The 14,863-nt window shown below is 39.8% G+C and overlaps 1 protein-coding gene across 8 annotated transcripts in view; it reads left to right on the top strand.

The window, feature by feature from the left end:
• The window catches only part of CCDC141 (coiled-coil domain containing 141), a 225,572-nt gene that overhangs the window by 78,504 nt on the left and 132,205 nt on the right, over positions 1-14,863 (top strand). For all 8 annotated transcript variants that reach the window (XR_015148410.1, XM_086360957.1, XM_086360959.1 and 5 more), the window contains exon 5: positions 5,100-5,353. Coding sequence is in view for 7 of the 8 variants with exons in the window: in XM_086360957.1 (XP_086217083.1) it covers positions 5,100-5,353 (254 nt within the window). In the remaining variant the exon portion in view is untranslated. The remainder of the gene's footprint in view (positions 1-5,099; positions 5,354-14,863) is intronic.

Genomic DNA, 14,863 nt, shown 5'->3' with positions numbered 1-14,863 from the left:
TTTTGCCTTTTCATACTGTTCATGGGGTTCTCAAGGCAAGAATACTGAAGTGGTTTTCCATTGCCTTCTCCAGTGGACCACATTTTGTCATAACTCTCCACATAAACTTTTAAAAAATGTAAGACGTAAGAATCTGACAGAGAAAGAACCAAAGGAACTGACAGAGAAAACTTAGAGAACCATTTATCCACTCCAGGGGCCACTGTAGTAGAAGGTAACAGACTGACTATGGTCTGGGTGCCTTTTCAAGTTAACCTGGCTCAGGAGCCTACATGCCTGCTGGGACCATGGTAGTGGTTATACTCTTTGGGCAGAAATTGAAACAGCAAACCAGAAAAAGATTGCAAATGAAAATTTTGGGTACTTTTATGTATTCTGTGGTGATTAGGACAGGTTGGCCTGACCTATTGTCAGTCTACAATACCCTGAGCCTGGAAAGCTCTGCTTCCTTCTCTTAACTGAAAAGTCTAATGTTTAAGAGCTGGCTAACAAAAGGAAGAAAAGCATATGGTATATGTGAAAACCCCACACCTGCCCATACTTTTTGTATATGTGTATGTATGTGTGTAACTGTTCAGTATCATAACAAGCTGTTCAATGTAAAGCAAATGTGTGTACCTATACATGGAGAATCAGATGTACTATTGATTACATTAAGACTCTACAAGTCAAAACTCCTTAGTTTGATAGGCAAGGACTTCTATAACCTGTTTTCACCTCGTTTTCGAGTTCTTCCTTTCCCTTCTGCATAACAGCTTTTTCTAGACAGATCTGTTTTTTTTCTGTCCCTGCTGCTCCCGTTTTTTCATGTTTGCTTCCCTTTCTCCATGTGAGGATTGACTTTAATTTTAATCCGCTCCCTGAGTTTTCTTCTTCTACATGATTCATCTTATTCCTGTCCTGCTTCAAGGATATGGTTGTTTTTGGTGTTTGTTACTTTGTATTATTAATTCTCAGTCAAATTGCCCAGTGTACCTAACCCCTCCTGTCTTGCTCTGAGCAGATAAGGTTATCTAATACTTTATTGGACAAATCTAGGTCATGTAGCATAAACTGTTTCAAATCCTTTCCTTTTTATCTCAGAGTATGTCAGTTTCTCTTTAGCTCTCAAAAAAAGGTGTCAGTGAAGAATCAGTTGGCCCAACTACCACAGTCATTGCTGCGTTGTTAACTGCCAGATGCTAGACTGCTAAAGTAGAGAGCCATAGTGCAGTGAGGAGAACACTGAGCTAGTGACGAGAATATGGCTTTTAGCACTGACTAGCCCATTTCGGGGTTTCCCAAATGACACTTGGGTAAACAATTTGCCTGCCAGTGCAGCAGACTAAGAGACTCAGGTTTGATCCCCAGGTCAGGAAGATTCCCTGGAGTAGGAAATGGCAGCCGACTCCAGTATTCTTGCCTGGAGAATCCCATGGACAGAGGAGCCTGGCGGCCTACAGTCCATAGGGTTGCACAGAGTCGACACGACTGAAATGACTTCGCATGCACAGTCCCTTTCTGATAGAGTTACATACTTACTCTCTGGGTACTCTTCACAGTTCTCCCATCTGAAAATAAAAGGCCACGTCTTCAACTCTGCTGATGGTTTATCCTTATTTTCCTTCTAGCCACAGATGTTTCACAGATTGTCCTTTCTTATTGACTTCATCATTGCTTTTCCACTTCTCAACCCGGTAACTTGGCTTTTGTTTCTATTACTTACCCATCTCAAAACCCCAAGTCTTCCAACATTTCTTTTTTATATCTCTGAAGGACTGCTGATCTCTAGCATCTTTAGTTCTCATAATTCTTCCCCCTTTTTAATACATTTGATTTCAGTGACTTCCCTGGTGGCTCAGATGGTAAAGTCGTCTGCCTACAATGTGGGAGACCTGGGTTCGATCCCTGGGTTAGGAAGATCCCCTGGAGAAGGAAATGGCAACCCACTCCAGCATTCTTGCCTGGAAAATCCCATGGACAGAGGAGCCTGGAGGGCTGAAGTCCATGGGGTTGCAAAGAGTCGGGCATGACTGAGTGACTAACCCTTACTGTATAATTGTAAGGGATTTGATTAGACCATTAGACCATTCAGGTAGACCATACCTGAATGGTCTAGTGGTTTTCCCTACTTTCTTCAATTTAAGTCTGAATTTGCCAATAAGGAGTTCATGATCTGAGCCACAGTCAGTTCCTGGTCTTATTTTCCTGACTGTATAGAGCATCTTCATCTTTGGCTGCAAAGAAAATAATCAATCTGATTTCAGTGTTGGCCATCTGGTGATGTCCATGTGTAGAGTCTGCTCTTGTGTGTTGGAAGAGGGTGTTTGCTATGACCAGTGTATTCTCTTGGCAAAACTCTATTAGCCTTTGCCCTGCTTCATTCTGTACTCCAAGGCCAAATTTGCCTATTACTCCAGGTGTTTCTTGACTTCCTACTTTTTCATTCCAGCCCCCTATAATGAAAAGGACATCTTTTTTTGGGTGTTAGTTCTAGAAGGTCTTATAGGTCTTCATAGAACCATTCAACTTCATCATTACCGGTCAGGGCACAGACTTGGATTACTGTGATATTGAATGGTTTGCCTTGGAAATGAACAGAGATCATTCTGTCATTTTTTAGATTGCATTCAAGTACTGCATTTTGGACTCTCTTGTTGACTATGACAGCTATTCCATTTCTTCTAAGGGATTTTTGTCCACAGTAGTAGATACAATGGTCATCTGAGTTAAATTCACCCATTCCAGTCCATTTTAGTTTGCTGTTTCCTAAAATGTTGGTGTTCACTCTTGCCATCTCCTGTTTGACCACTTCCAATTTGCCTTGATTCATGGACCTAACATTCCAAGTTCCTATGCAGTATTGCTCTTTATAGCATCCTTTTTACTTCCATCACCAGTCCTATCCACAACTGGGTTTTGTTTTTGCTTTGACTCTGTCTCTACCTTCTTTCTGGGGTTATTTCTCCTCTGATCTCCAGTGGCATATTGGGCACCTACCAACCTGGGGAGTTCATCTTTTAGTGTCCTATTTTTTGCCTCTTCATTACTGTTCACGGAATTCTCAAGGCAAGAACACTGAAGTGGTTTTCCATTCCCTTCTCCAGTGGACCAGGTTTTGTTAGAACATCCCCTGGAGAGGGAAATGGCAACCCACTCCAGTACTCTTGCCTGGAAAAATCCTATGGACAGAGGAGCCTGGTAGGCTATACTCCATGGGGTTGCAAAGAGTCAGACACAACTGAGCGACTTCACTTTCAGGCAAGCTTTCTACAAAAATTATTGAATATCTCCCTGTGCCAGTCACCACACTAGTGCTAAGGATACAGTCGTGATATTGTCCTATGTCCTCATGTTGCATTGGAGCCTCGTGACAAAAACAGACATTAGTCAACTAACCTGACATATAAATATAGAACTATAGCTGTGAAAAGAGCTGTGAATGAGAGGAACATTGTGTTTGGGAACACTGAATAGGAAGATTTGTTCCAGTCTGATTTCTCCTTTGAGAAATTGAGCATTGACTAAACTTGAAGTATGTGTAGAGTAAACGTAGAGAAGTAAGGGATGAGGAGAATGGTGTCCCTGGACAAGAATGTAGTGAAAACTTCTGGGGCAACAGGGAGTTAACTGTGTGTGGAGTAAAGAAGATATGGATGGAGGTAAAGAGATTGAGACCATCTGAAAGGAAGATAGGGACCAGACCGTGCCAGAACTGAAATATGTTAAGGAGTCTGTCCTTAATTCAAAGACAATGGGAAGCAATTGGGAGGGTGTGTGCGTGTGCACGTGTGCGCGAGAAAGAGAGAGAGAGAGACTGTGTTTGGAAGCAGTCTTTCTGGATAATATCTGGATTGGAGGGGAGATGCAATTAAGAGATGACTACACAAATTCAGGCAACAGATGATACTTTCTGTTGTGGACATGAGCTTCCCAGGTGGCACAGTGTTAAAGAATCTGCCTGCCAAGGCAGGAGACACAGGATCTTCCTCCCTGGGTCAGGAAGATCCCCTGGAGGAGGAAATGGCAACCCACTCCAGTATTCTTGCCTGGAGAATCCCATGGACAGAGGAGCCTGGCAGGCTACAGTAGATGGGGTCACAGAGAGTCGGACTCTACTGAGCACATGTACACACAAGTTCAGGGAACAGATGATGCTTTTTGTACTGGGGATAGAGAAAACCAGACAGATGCAGGAGATAGAAGGTGAAATCGACAGGTCTCAGTAGAGATGGAATTAGGGTGAGGGATATGTCGTGATTGTCTGCTGGGTTTCTGACTGTGGAAAGTGGATAGTTTCCCAGTTGCTCTTCCAGTTGATCCCCAAATGAGGCTGCTCTTGCAGTGCTACTCTCAGTTCTGTCTTCTACACTCTCTCCCTTGGTGGCCCTTTAATTTTCAGGCTTAAGCTCGCATTTCGACAAGATGTTGCCCAAACCTAAAATGCTATTTACTCCAGAGAGCACAAGTTGGTGGCCCAGTTGCCAGAGAGCCATGCTTTGTTTATTCCTCAATATTCTTTTTAGTTTTAAAATAGAAATTACAAAACATTTAAAAATCAGGAACTTTTACATAAAAATCCATGTTTATAACTCTATAAATTTGGAAACCCTATCAACACTGAACCCGTATTCTCTCACGTCCACAGTTGACTGGCACTAGTGGCAGTGATCCTGTGAGTCTAAGCATGTATTTTCCACTTTGCCATAGTCTCTGGCATCCAGGCACCTGGCCAGCACATCCACTGAGCCTTGAAACCTCAGACTTGGTCCAATCACCTCAGGATGTAGAGTGTGCCAAGGAGAGTAGGCACCTTCACCAGCATCGTACCACTAAAAACGAACTGAACCAGTGCTCAAATCTCAGAGTCTTTCCACTCCCTGTACCGATTTATACTAATGCTGAAAACTGCAGCCTCCTACCACTTGGCAGTTGGCATCATAGCAATTGTTAGGCTGAGATATCTGACCAGCTGAATCAGAGGCATTTTATGTTTACGTATTTGAATTCCTTATTTTTAATAGAGGTTTACATATATTTTAAATGATATGCAAAGTCCAACTATTACTATATAAATGCTTGCTCATATCACTGTTTTTTGTTGTTGTTTTTCTCTCTAGAACTCTTAGAACGATCTCTAGCCCTTTTAAACAAAAGTCAAGAACTCACTGACTTCATAGAAAAAATCAAGAGTGATGGACCTAATGTAAGTGCTGAGATGATTCAGGGAGCTCAAAACAGCTGCCTGAAGATCGACAGTCTTCTTGAACTTCTCCAAGACAGGAGGCGGCAACTAGACAAGTACCTGAAGCAACAGCAGCAGGAACTGAGTCAGGTTCTGCAGATGTGTCAGTGGGACCAGCAGGAAAGTCAGGTAACCCGAAGGGGCACTGATGTTATCCCGACCTTGGCTAACGAAATCGGCTTGTTATGTGGATGATCTGTTTCCTGGGACAGTTTTTCAGTTGTCATGGTCAAATCCTCTGGTCTTCGATCCAAAGTACCATGTTGTTTTCCCAAGCACATAATATAAAAACAAAGGTTATATTTCTTCTCATTATAATCCTCACTTTTTTAAATGGGAAGATATCCACTAGCAGTTTTGAAAGTGACTAGGTCCTATTGTTGGAGTCTCTTTCTTGCTTCCATCCAGGTCACTACTTTTAGATACATTTTTTTGAAATTAGGAAATGTTCGTTGTGGTTTTCTTGAATGTTGGAGATGTGTGATGGTGCTGAATTGTACTAGACTGTTGCTAATGCCAGTAAAAGTCTATCAGCCTGAAATAGAGATAATGTTCTTAGAGGAATATTCTGATACCAGTGAAGAAATATAACCTTGGCCTATGGTTGGATGCTCAGTGGTTAGAGGGATTCGGGGTGGGAGGTTGATGAGTTGCAGGCTTGTTAGAGCTCATTACCCAGACTATAGGCCCAGCGCTGGTCGTTCATCACTGTGCTTGCTGTATGTTCCTTGTGTCCCAATCACTTGAGAGTAAGAGTGGATAGAACTCTTTGCAAAACCCCAGCTCAAATAGGTAGGATATTTAATGCTATGTTTCGAACTGGCCCAGTCCCATGCTTTAACCCATACAGATTAAGTGGAAGGAATTTTTAGGGAGAAATGATGTGGAAGGAGGTATCCTGGTCTAGATGCATAAGAAAGGGGTCTCTTCATACACTTTATATTATTGCTCCGGTCTAAACTGGAGAGATTGACGTAGAGCTGGTAACAAATATGAGTCCAGGAGAACTGGTTCTTCTTTAAAGCTGGAAAAATGAGGATTTAAATGACAATTAACCTTTCAAGTAATACTTATTGAGTACCCACTGTTTGCTGTACTGCTGTGCTTAGTCACTCTGTCATGTCTGACTCTTTGAGACCCCATGGACTGTAGTCTGCCAGGCCTACCTACCGTATACCAGATCCTAATATAAGTACTGGGGATACACAACGTACAAGATAGTCTTTTTCCTCTAGGAATTTTCCTTCAATGCATTTCCTTAGGAATTTTCCTTCTAATCCATTTTCTAATGCTTAACTGTCAATAACCTCAGCCCTATTGACAGTTGCTGCTAGGTAATTCCTTTGGGAGGCTGTCCTGGGCACTGCAGTGTGTTGAGCAACATTCTACCTATCAGATGCCAGTAGAATATACTCTAATTGTAACAACCAAAAAGGTCTCCAGACATTGCTAAATGTCCCCTGGGGGGCAAAATTACCCCCAGATGAGAACCATGGTTCTCGTGCTTTTTGTTGCTATTGTTCAGTTGCAAAGTCACGTCTGACTGTTTGTGAGCCCATGGACTGTAGCCCTCCAGGCACCTCTGTCCATGAGATTTCCCCTTCCAGGGGTACAATAATAAACAAATGAACAATGACAAGTGCTATAAAGAAGATTAACTAGGGCAGTGAATTTTGCCTTTTGTTGATCTACTTTTAATCAGAGAAGGGATCATAGAAGGCCTCTCTGCGGAGGTATCATAGGACAGACACCCAAATGCAGGCATCTCCAGACACATAGTCATCTTGCATTTTGTTGCCTCTTCCTCTAAGTCACTATATATGTCTCAGCCCGTCTCCACCCTCAGCCCTTTTGCCTAGGCTACCATTTGCTGTCCTGCTTCTGCTATGCTTTGCCTGCTAAGCCACAGCCCTTCCCCAGTTTAGTTCTTCCCCCACCACACCTTTACATGCTCATTACTCAGAATTCTTTTATCTAATGCAGTAGTCTTTAACTGAGAATTCTGGCACAGCAAGGGATTTCCTGGTGGCTCAGACAGTAAAGGGTTTGTCCACAATGCAGGAGACCCTGGAACAATCCCTGGGTCAGGAAGATCCTCTGGAGAAGGAAATGTTAACCCACTCCAATATTCTTGCCTGGAAAATCCCAAGGGTGGAGAAGCCTGGTGGGCTACAGTCCATGGGGTCACACAGCGTTGAGCACAACTCAGCGACTAACACTTTCACTTTCACTTTCTGGCACAGCAAAGGAGAATTAATGCTCAGGACAAGAAAAAACATAAAGTTGTTTATCAGACAACCATTTCCAGAGTTCCTTGACCTCCCTATTCCATGACACTCTACCCCTCTCCTTCTCTTTGTCCTTCCCTTTCTCCCCTAATCCTGACCTTAAGCCATGTTCCCAGAGATGCTGTTCACTTAAAAAGAAACTTATTTTCTTTCTACTGAATTCATAATGCCTAACCCTTACCTCTAGTGCTTCCAAGAATACATTAAAAGCTCCTCTAACTTTATCATGTAGAGTAGTTTATCCCTTTTAAACTACAACCTCTCTTATCCAGAGACATTCTATCTGCAAAGAGGCTTTCAAAACACAGAACAGTTTCCCAAGAATGAAAAAGCAGCTACTGTAAGTTTTATTTATTTTTAAGGTAGTAATTTTGCCTTTCTGCTTTGAGATTATGACAATAATCATCCACTTATCCTCTGCAGTAAAAAATAAATAACCACATGAAAATTCAAAATGAACTATCTAATCTAGTCATGTGCTTAAGGGAAATCTAGATACCATGCCAACCCCAGAAAGCAGAAAGATGTCTTGATAATAACTAAAGTAAGAGATTACAGAAGGTTTTTGATTTGGTGAGTTGTTCTCTAACTTACATTGCTTTGTATTTTGGGGAAAGTGTGTGTTCTTTTTGAGGGAGTGCTTTTTTAAATAGAATTTATTTGTTAGAGAAGTTTTAGGTTCATAGCAAAATTGAACAGAAAGTACATGATATCCTGTGTTCCCACACACGCACAACCTCTCCCACTATCAACATCCCCCAACACAGTGGTATATTTGTTGTAATTGATGAACCTACACTGACACATTATTATCAGTCCAAGTCCATAGTTTTCACTAGGGTTGACTCTTGGTGCAGTACATTCTATAGGTTTGGAAAAATATGTAATGACATATATCAGCCATTTAGTACACAAAATATTCTGCTGCCCTAAGAATCATCTATGCTCCACCTATTCATTCCAGTCTGCCTAATCCTTGGCAAAAACTGATCTTTATACTGTCTCCATAGTTTTGCCTTTTCCAGAATGTCATATTACTGAAATTGTACAATATGTAACCATTTCAGATTGTCTTTTTTTGCTTATTAATATGCATTTAAGATTTATCCATTTTTTTCATGACTTGACAACTCATTTCTTTTTAGCGCTGAATAATATCCCATTGTCAGCCACCTACTGAAGGATAACTTGGTTGCTTCTAAGCTTTGACCGTTATGAATAAAGCTGTAATAAGTATTCCATGTGCAGGTTTTTGTATGGACATAAGTTTTTAATTCATTTGGGTAAATACCAAGGAACATGTGTAAAGCACGGAGCACAATGCCTACCATTTTAAAAGATGCTTAATAAATATTAGTTTTCTTGTCATCGCTGTTCTTGGATATACCTTACAACTTATGAATTTTTTCTCTTTTCATTTCTATTCATCCCCCTGAGTTTGGCATTACTGTTGTTACATGTGTCTAAGTCTCTTAAAACTATTTAGTTTTTAGAGGCCGCCATAGGTATAGTAAGGCTTTAAGAATTCACGCTTGTGGTTACAAGTACCAGGCTTTCATTTAGACTCTACTCTTAATAGTCTAGAACCAAAATCAATCTAGTAATTATCTTAAGGATAAATTTTAAGTAAAACTGGTCTATTTCCAAAATATACAAATAACTCATACAGCTCAGTATCAAACAAAACAAAACAAGAAAACAACCCAATCAGAAAATAGGCTGAAGATCTAAATAGATATTTCTCCACAGAAGGCATACATCTGGCCAACAGGTACATGAAAAGGTTCTTGCTCAGCATTGCTAATTATTAGAAAATGCAGATCAAAACAACAGAGAGGTATCACCTCAAACAAGTCACAGTGATTGTCACCAAAGAGTCTAAAAATAGTAAATACTGGAGAGGATATGGAGAAAAGGGAACCCTCCTACACTGTTGGTGGGAGTGTAAATTGGTTCAGCCACCGTGGGGAACAATATGGAGGGTCCTTAAAAAACTAAAAGCAGGGTTATCATGTGATCCAGCAACCCCACTCCTGGGCATGTATCTGGAACAAACTATGATTTGAAAAGATGCATGCACCCCAGTGTTCGTGTTGTTGTTGTTCTGCCAGTAAGTCTTTGTGACCCCATGGACTGCCGCATGCCAGGTTTCCCTGTCCTTCACTATCTCCTGGAGTTTGCTCAGATTCATGTCTATTGGGTCCTTGAAGCTATCCAACCATCTCATCCTCTGCTGCCCTCTTCTCCTTTTGCCTTCAGTCCTTCCCAGCATCAGTCTTTCCCGAAGAGTCAGTTATTTGCATCAGGTGACCTAAATATTGGAGCTTCAACTTCAGCATCAGTACTTCCAATGAATATTCGGGGTTGATTTTCCTTTCAAACTGACTGGTTTGATTTCCTTGATGTCCAAGGGACTCTTAAGAATCTTCTCTAGCACCACAATTTGAAGGCATCCGTTCTTCAGTGCTCATCCTTCTTTATGGTCCAACTCTCACATCCATACATGACTACTGGAAAAATCATAGCTTTGACTATATGGACCTTTGTGGGCAAAGTGATGTCTCTGCTTTTTAATACACTGTCTCTGTTTGTCATAGCTTTACTTCAAAGGAACAAGCATCTTTTAATTTTCTGGCTAAAGTCACCATTTGCCATGATTTTAGAATCTAAGAAAATAACATCTGTTATTGTTTCCACTATTTCCCCATCTATTTGCCATGAAGTAATAGGACTTGTTGCTATGATCTTAGTTTTTTTCATGCAGAATTTTAAGCCAGTTTTTTCACTCTCCTCTTTCACCTCATCAAGAGGCTCTTTAGGTCCTCTTCACTTTCTGCCATTAGAGTGTTATCATCTGCCTATTTGAGGTTGTTGATATTTCTCCTGGCAATCTTGATTCCAACTGGTGATGCATCCTGGCTGCATTTCACATGATGTATTCTGCATGTAAGTTAACTAAGCAGGATGACATTTTACAGACTTGTAGTCCTTTCCCAATTTTGAACCAGTCCGTTGTTCCATGTTCAGTTGTAACTGTTGCATCTTGACCTGCATACAGGTTTCTCGGGAGACAGGTAAGGTAGTCTGGTATTCCCGTGTCTTTAAGAATATTCCACAGTTTGTTGTGATCCACACAGTCAAAAGCTTTAGTGTAGCCAGTGAAACAGAAGTAGATGTTTTTCTGAAATCCCCTTGCTTTTCCTATGATCCAAAGAATGTTGGCAATTTGATCTCTGGTTCCTCTACTTTTTCTAAACCCCACTTGTACTTCTGGAAATTCTCAGTTCACATACTACTGAAGCCTGGCTTGAAGGATTTTGAGCATAACCTTACTAGCATGTGAGATGAGCACAGTTGTACGGTAGTCTGTACATTCTTTGGCACTTCCCTTCTTAGAAATGGATGAAAATTGACCTTTTCCAGTCCTGTGACCACTGCTGAATTTTCCAAATTCGCTGACATATTGAGTGCAGCACTTTAAATTCATGATCTTTTAGGACTTGAAATAGCTTAGCTGGAATTCCATTATCTCCACTAGCATTATTTGTAGTAATGCTTCCTAAGGCCCACTTGACTTCTGACTCCAGGATATGAGGCTCTAGGTGAATGACCACACCATCGTGGCTATCTGGGTCATTAAGACCTTGTTTTGTATAGTTCTTCTGTGTGTTCTTGCCACCTCTTTTTAATCTCTTCTGCTTCTGTTAGATCCTTACCGTTTCTGTCCTTTATCCTCCCCATCCTTCCATGAAGTGTTCCCTTGATTCTCCAATTTTCTTGAAGATTTCTAGTGTTTCCCTTTCTATTTTTTTCCTCTATTTCTTTGCATTCTTTATTTGAGAACACCTTTTTATCTCTCCTTGCTCTTCTCTGTTTGTATATCTTCCCTTTCTCCCTTGCTTTTTGCTTCTCTTCTTTCCTCAGCTGTGTGTAAAGCCTCCTCAGACAACCACTTTGCCTTCATGCAGTTCTTTTTCTGTGGGATGGTTTTGATCATAGTCTTCATAGCAGCACTGTTTACAATAGCCAAGACATGGAAGCAACCTAAATGTCCCTCAAAAGGTGATGGATAAAGATGTGGTATGTATAAACAATAGAATATTACTCAGCCATAGAAAGAAGGAAATAACGCCATCTGCAGCACCATGGATGGACCTAAAGATTATCATACATGTCTGAGGTAAGTCAGACAGAGAAGGATGAATATCATACGATATCACTATATTTATAATCTAAAAAAGTGATATTAATGAGCCTGTCTACAAAACACAAATAAACCTATAGACAGCAAACTTATGGTTACCAAAGGGAAATAGGGGGAGGGATAAATTAGGGGTTTGGGATTAAAATATACACACTGCTATATGTAAAAGAGATAACCAGTAAGGACCTACTATATAGCACAAGGAGTATATTCACTGTATTGTAACAACCTGTAAAGGAAAAAAATCTAATATATATGCATATATATATTTATAACTGATTATGTCTGTGTGTGTATATATAAATATATATATTGCTATATATCTGAAACTTACACAGCATTGTAAATCAACTATATTTCAATAAGAATTTTTATAAAAAGGTCATGAGGGACTTTCCTGGCAGTCCAGTGGTTAAAACTCTGTGCTTCTACTGCAAGGATTATGGGTTTGATCCATGGTCAGGGAGCTAAGATCCCATGTGCCGTGTGTGTCCAAAAGAAAAAAAAAAAAGATCATGAGACCAAAAAATAAATTTTTAAAGTGTATCAATAAATAAATTAATCCTTTCCTTACATATAAAATTTAAGACTCTCTGTCTTAAAACACCCCACGTTATGTTTTCTTTCACAAGTACCAGTAGCAGCAGCTCATGTGTTTAATAATGGTCACTGTTGTTTCATTGTGCTTTTATGATCACAGATCCTGGGACCAGCTTGTTCAGTTCAGTTCAGTCACTCAGTCGTGTCTGACTCTTTGTGACCCCATGGACTGCAGCCCCCCAGGCTTCCCTGCCCATCACCAACTCCTGGAGCTTACTCAAACCCATGTCCATAGAGTTGGTGATTCCAACCATCTATCTCATCCTCTGTCATCCCCTTCTCCTCTGGCCTTCAACCTTTCCCATCCTCAGGGTCTTTTCCAGTGAGTCAGTTCTTTGCATCAGGTGGCCAAAGTATTGGAGCTTGTTGACTGCATTCGAATCCTGACTCTGCCATTTACCAGTTGAGTACCTGTGCAATTATTTAACCTCCCTGAGTTTTCTCATCAGGGAAACCCATCAAATGTCTTTTCTCATCTCAACCCATCAAATGAACCTTCTGTAAAATATGAGGTAATAAAACGAGCTATTGTATGTCAAGTGCTAGAACAGTACCTGGTACATGGAAAATGCAATATTAGTATTAGCTTTTTTTTATCATCACGTCTGAAAAGAACAGTGAAGACTCAATGCATTACATGCTCCCCCAATCCTACTCATCTTTGCTCTCAGAAAGATTGGTCTTGCATTAAAGGCTAAATTCATTATTTATTTTGCTTTCACAGGGTATGATCAAATAAGTCACTTTTATGATCTTAGCCATACTTGTTTAATGGAAACTCAATTAGCAATTCAAAAAAAATAGAATTGTATTTTTCTGCTTTTGATTTAATGTTTATCTATTAATGAGTTAAAACTACAGATTAGATTACTATCCATACAAATAATTGCAAATTAACATTTGACTTCTGCTGTGTTTTAGACTTTTATCCAAGCATGAGTATATCACAGGCACACATACATTTATTAAAGAAATAGCAAAACAAGCAAACAAAAACTAATAACCTATGCATATTATCTGTTATCTTATTACCTAATACTCAAATTAAACATGTCCTAGACATAGTCTTGTGTCAAAAATACCATAGATAATTTTCATGTTGTATTTCACTCTCTGAATGTAGCACAATTTAATATCTTATTGATGTGGAAGTAGAGTCTCTTCAGTTTCTCACTATTATAAATAATAAGTGAGATTTACTATATTGATAATTATGTGAACAGGAAAGATTTTTAAATCCAGGTAGATAGAAGCATAATTATCTTACCTAAGTTTTCAAGTTTTTCCTGAATGGTCTATGTTAAAGTTTTGTTGAAGATACACTGAGGAAGATTAGCAGCAGGGACACCAAATTGAATGTGACTCTGTTAGTAGTTTGAGTTCTGTGATTGTCATGTTCCCGGATGAACTACCCCATAAAGCCTGGAACACTGGAACCACAGAGACACATGCTTCATTGGAGGGTAAAGATAATTTTGTCAGTTCTGTACTTCTTTTTAGGGAACACAGGAACTGTCAAACCTTCCATTAATAAAATATCAGCTTTGTCAATCATTTTAACCATGTAAGAAGAAGGAACATTAAATGGAGAATTAAGCAAAGATTACTGATGAATAACATGTGAGTGTGTGAATATCTAATACATCTTCTCTCATAAGAGCCATTTAAAAGATGCATTTAATACTCCTCTGTTTCTAAGTGCTTATAACCTAATGCTTTTGAACTGTAATAGTTCAGCTAATTTCCTTTGGAAAAGAAATTAGGTGACCACAATGATGGCAACTTAAAATTTACATCAATTTCAGAAAAAAAGCAGATGAAGACCACATACTTTTCTATCTTAATTGGGATGTGATAGCCTGAAAAGCATAATCATAGCATGTCCTCTCTTTGTTTTTCGGATGTAAGAATGTGCACTTGTTTTACATTTAAATATGAGTAGCTGACCTTTTTTCCCAACTCCAGCAGCATCTTATTTTGCAGATAATCTGCTTCATTAATGAGAATCAGAAGCAGCTTGGAGTATTTCGTGCATAATTAATTATCTTGGCAATAAGATTTATGAATGTAATTTTTCTCAATTGCTCCAATCAGGAATAAGTGAGACAAACAAATAAATTAAAACGAAGTTATTCATGGTCTTTTTGTGCAAGACACTATCAAGGACATCTAGGAGAATTAAATAAGACATAAAGACAGATAATCTTTTTACTACCCAGATCACATATGGCTTACAAGATACCCATCTTTGTGGGAAGAAAAGTGGGTAATAGAATTCATATTTGGAAGTTTTTTAAATTTGAGTACCACATATATCATAATCACATGTCAATAGGCAATTAAAATGACATCTGCAATGACAGTGTAAGCACAGCATCAGGGTACATGTCTTGTACCTGCTGGGCAACTGTAAAACCCTATGTGTGTGTCCACAGATGTATGCTGCTGCTGCTGCTAAGTCGCTTCAGTCATGTCCGACTCTGTATGACCCCATAGACGGCAGCCCACCAGGCTCCCCCGTCCCTGGGATTCTCCAGGCAAGATCAC

This window comes from Bos grunniens, chromosome 2 (genome assembly GCF_055505025.1).
Source record: "Bos grunniens cultivar Pamir isolate PY7600 chromosome 2, Bosgru_T2T1.0, whole genome shotgun sequence".
In the NCBI taxonomy this organism is placed as follows: Eukaryota; Metazoa; Chordata; class Mammalia; order Artiodactyla; family Bovidae; genus Bos; species Bos grunniens.
This window is presented reverse-complemented; position numbering and strand designations above follow the sequence as displayed.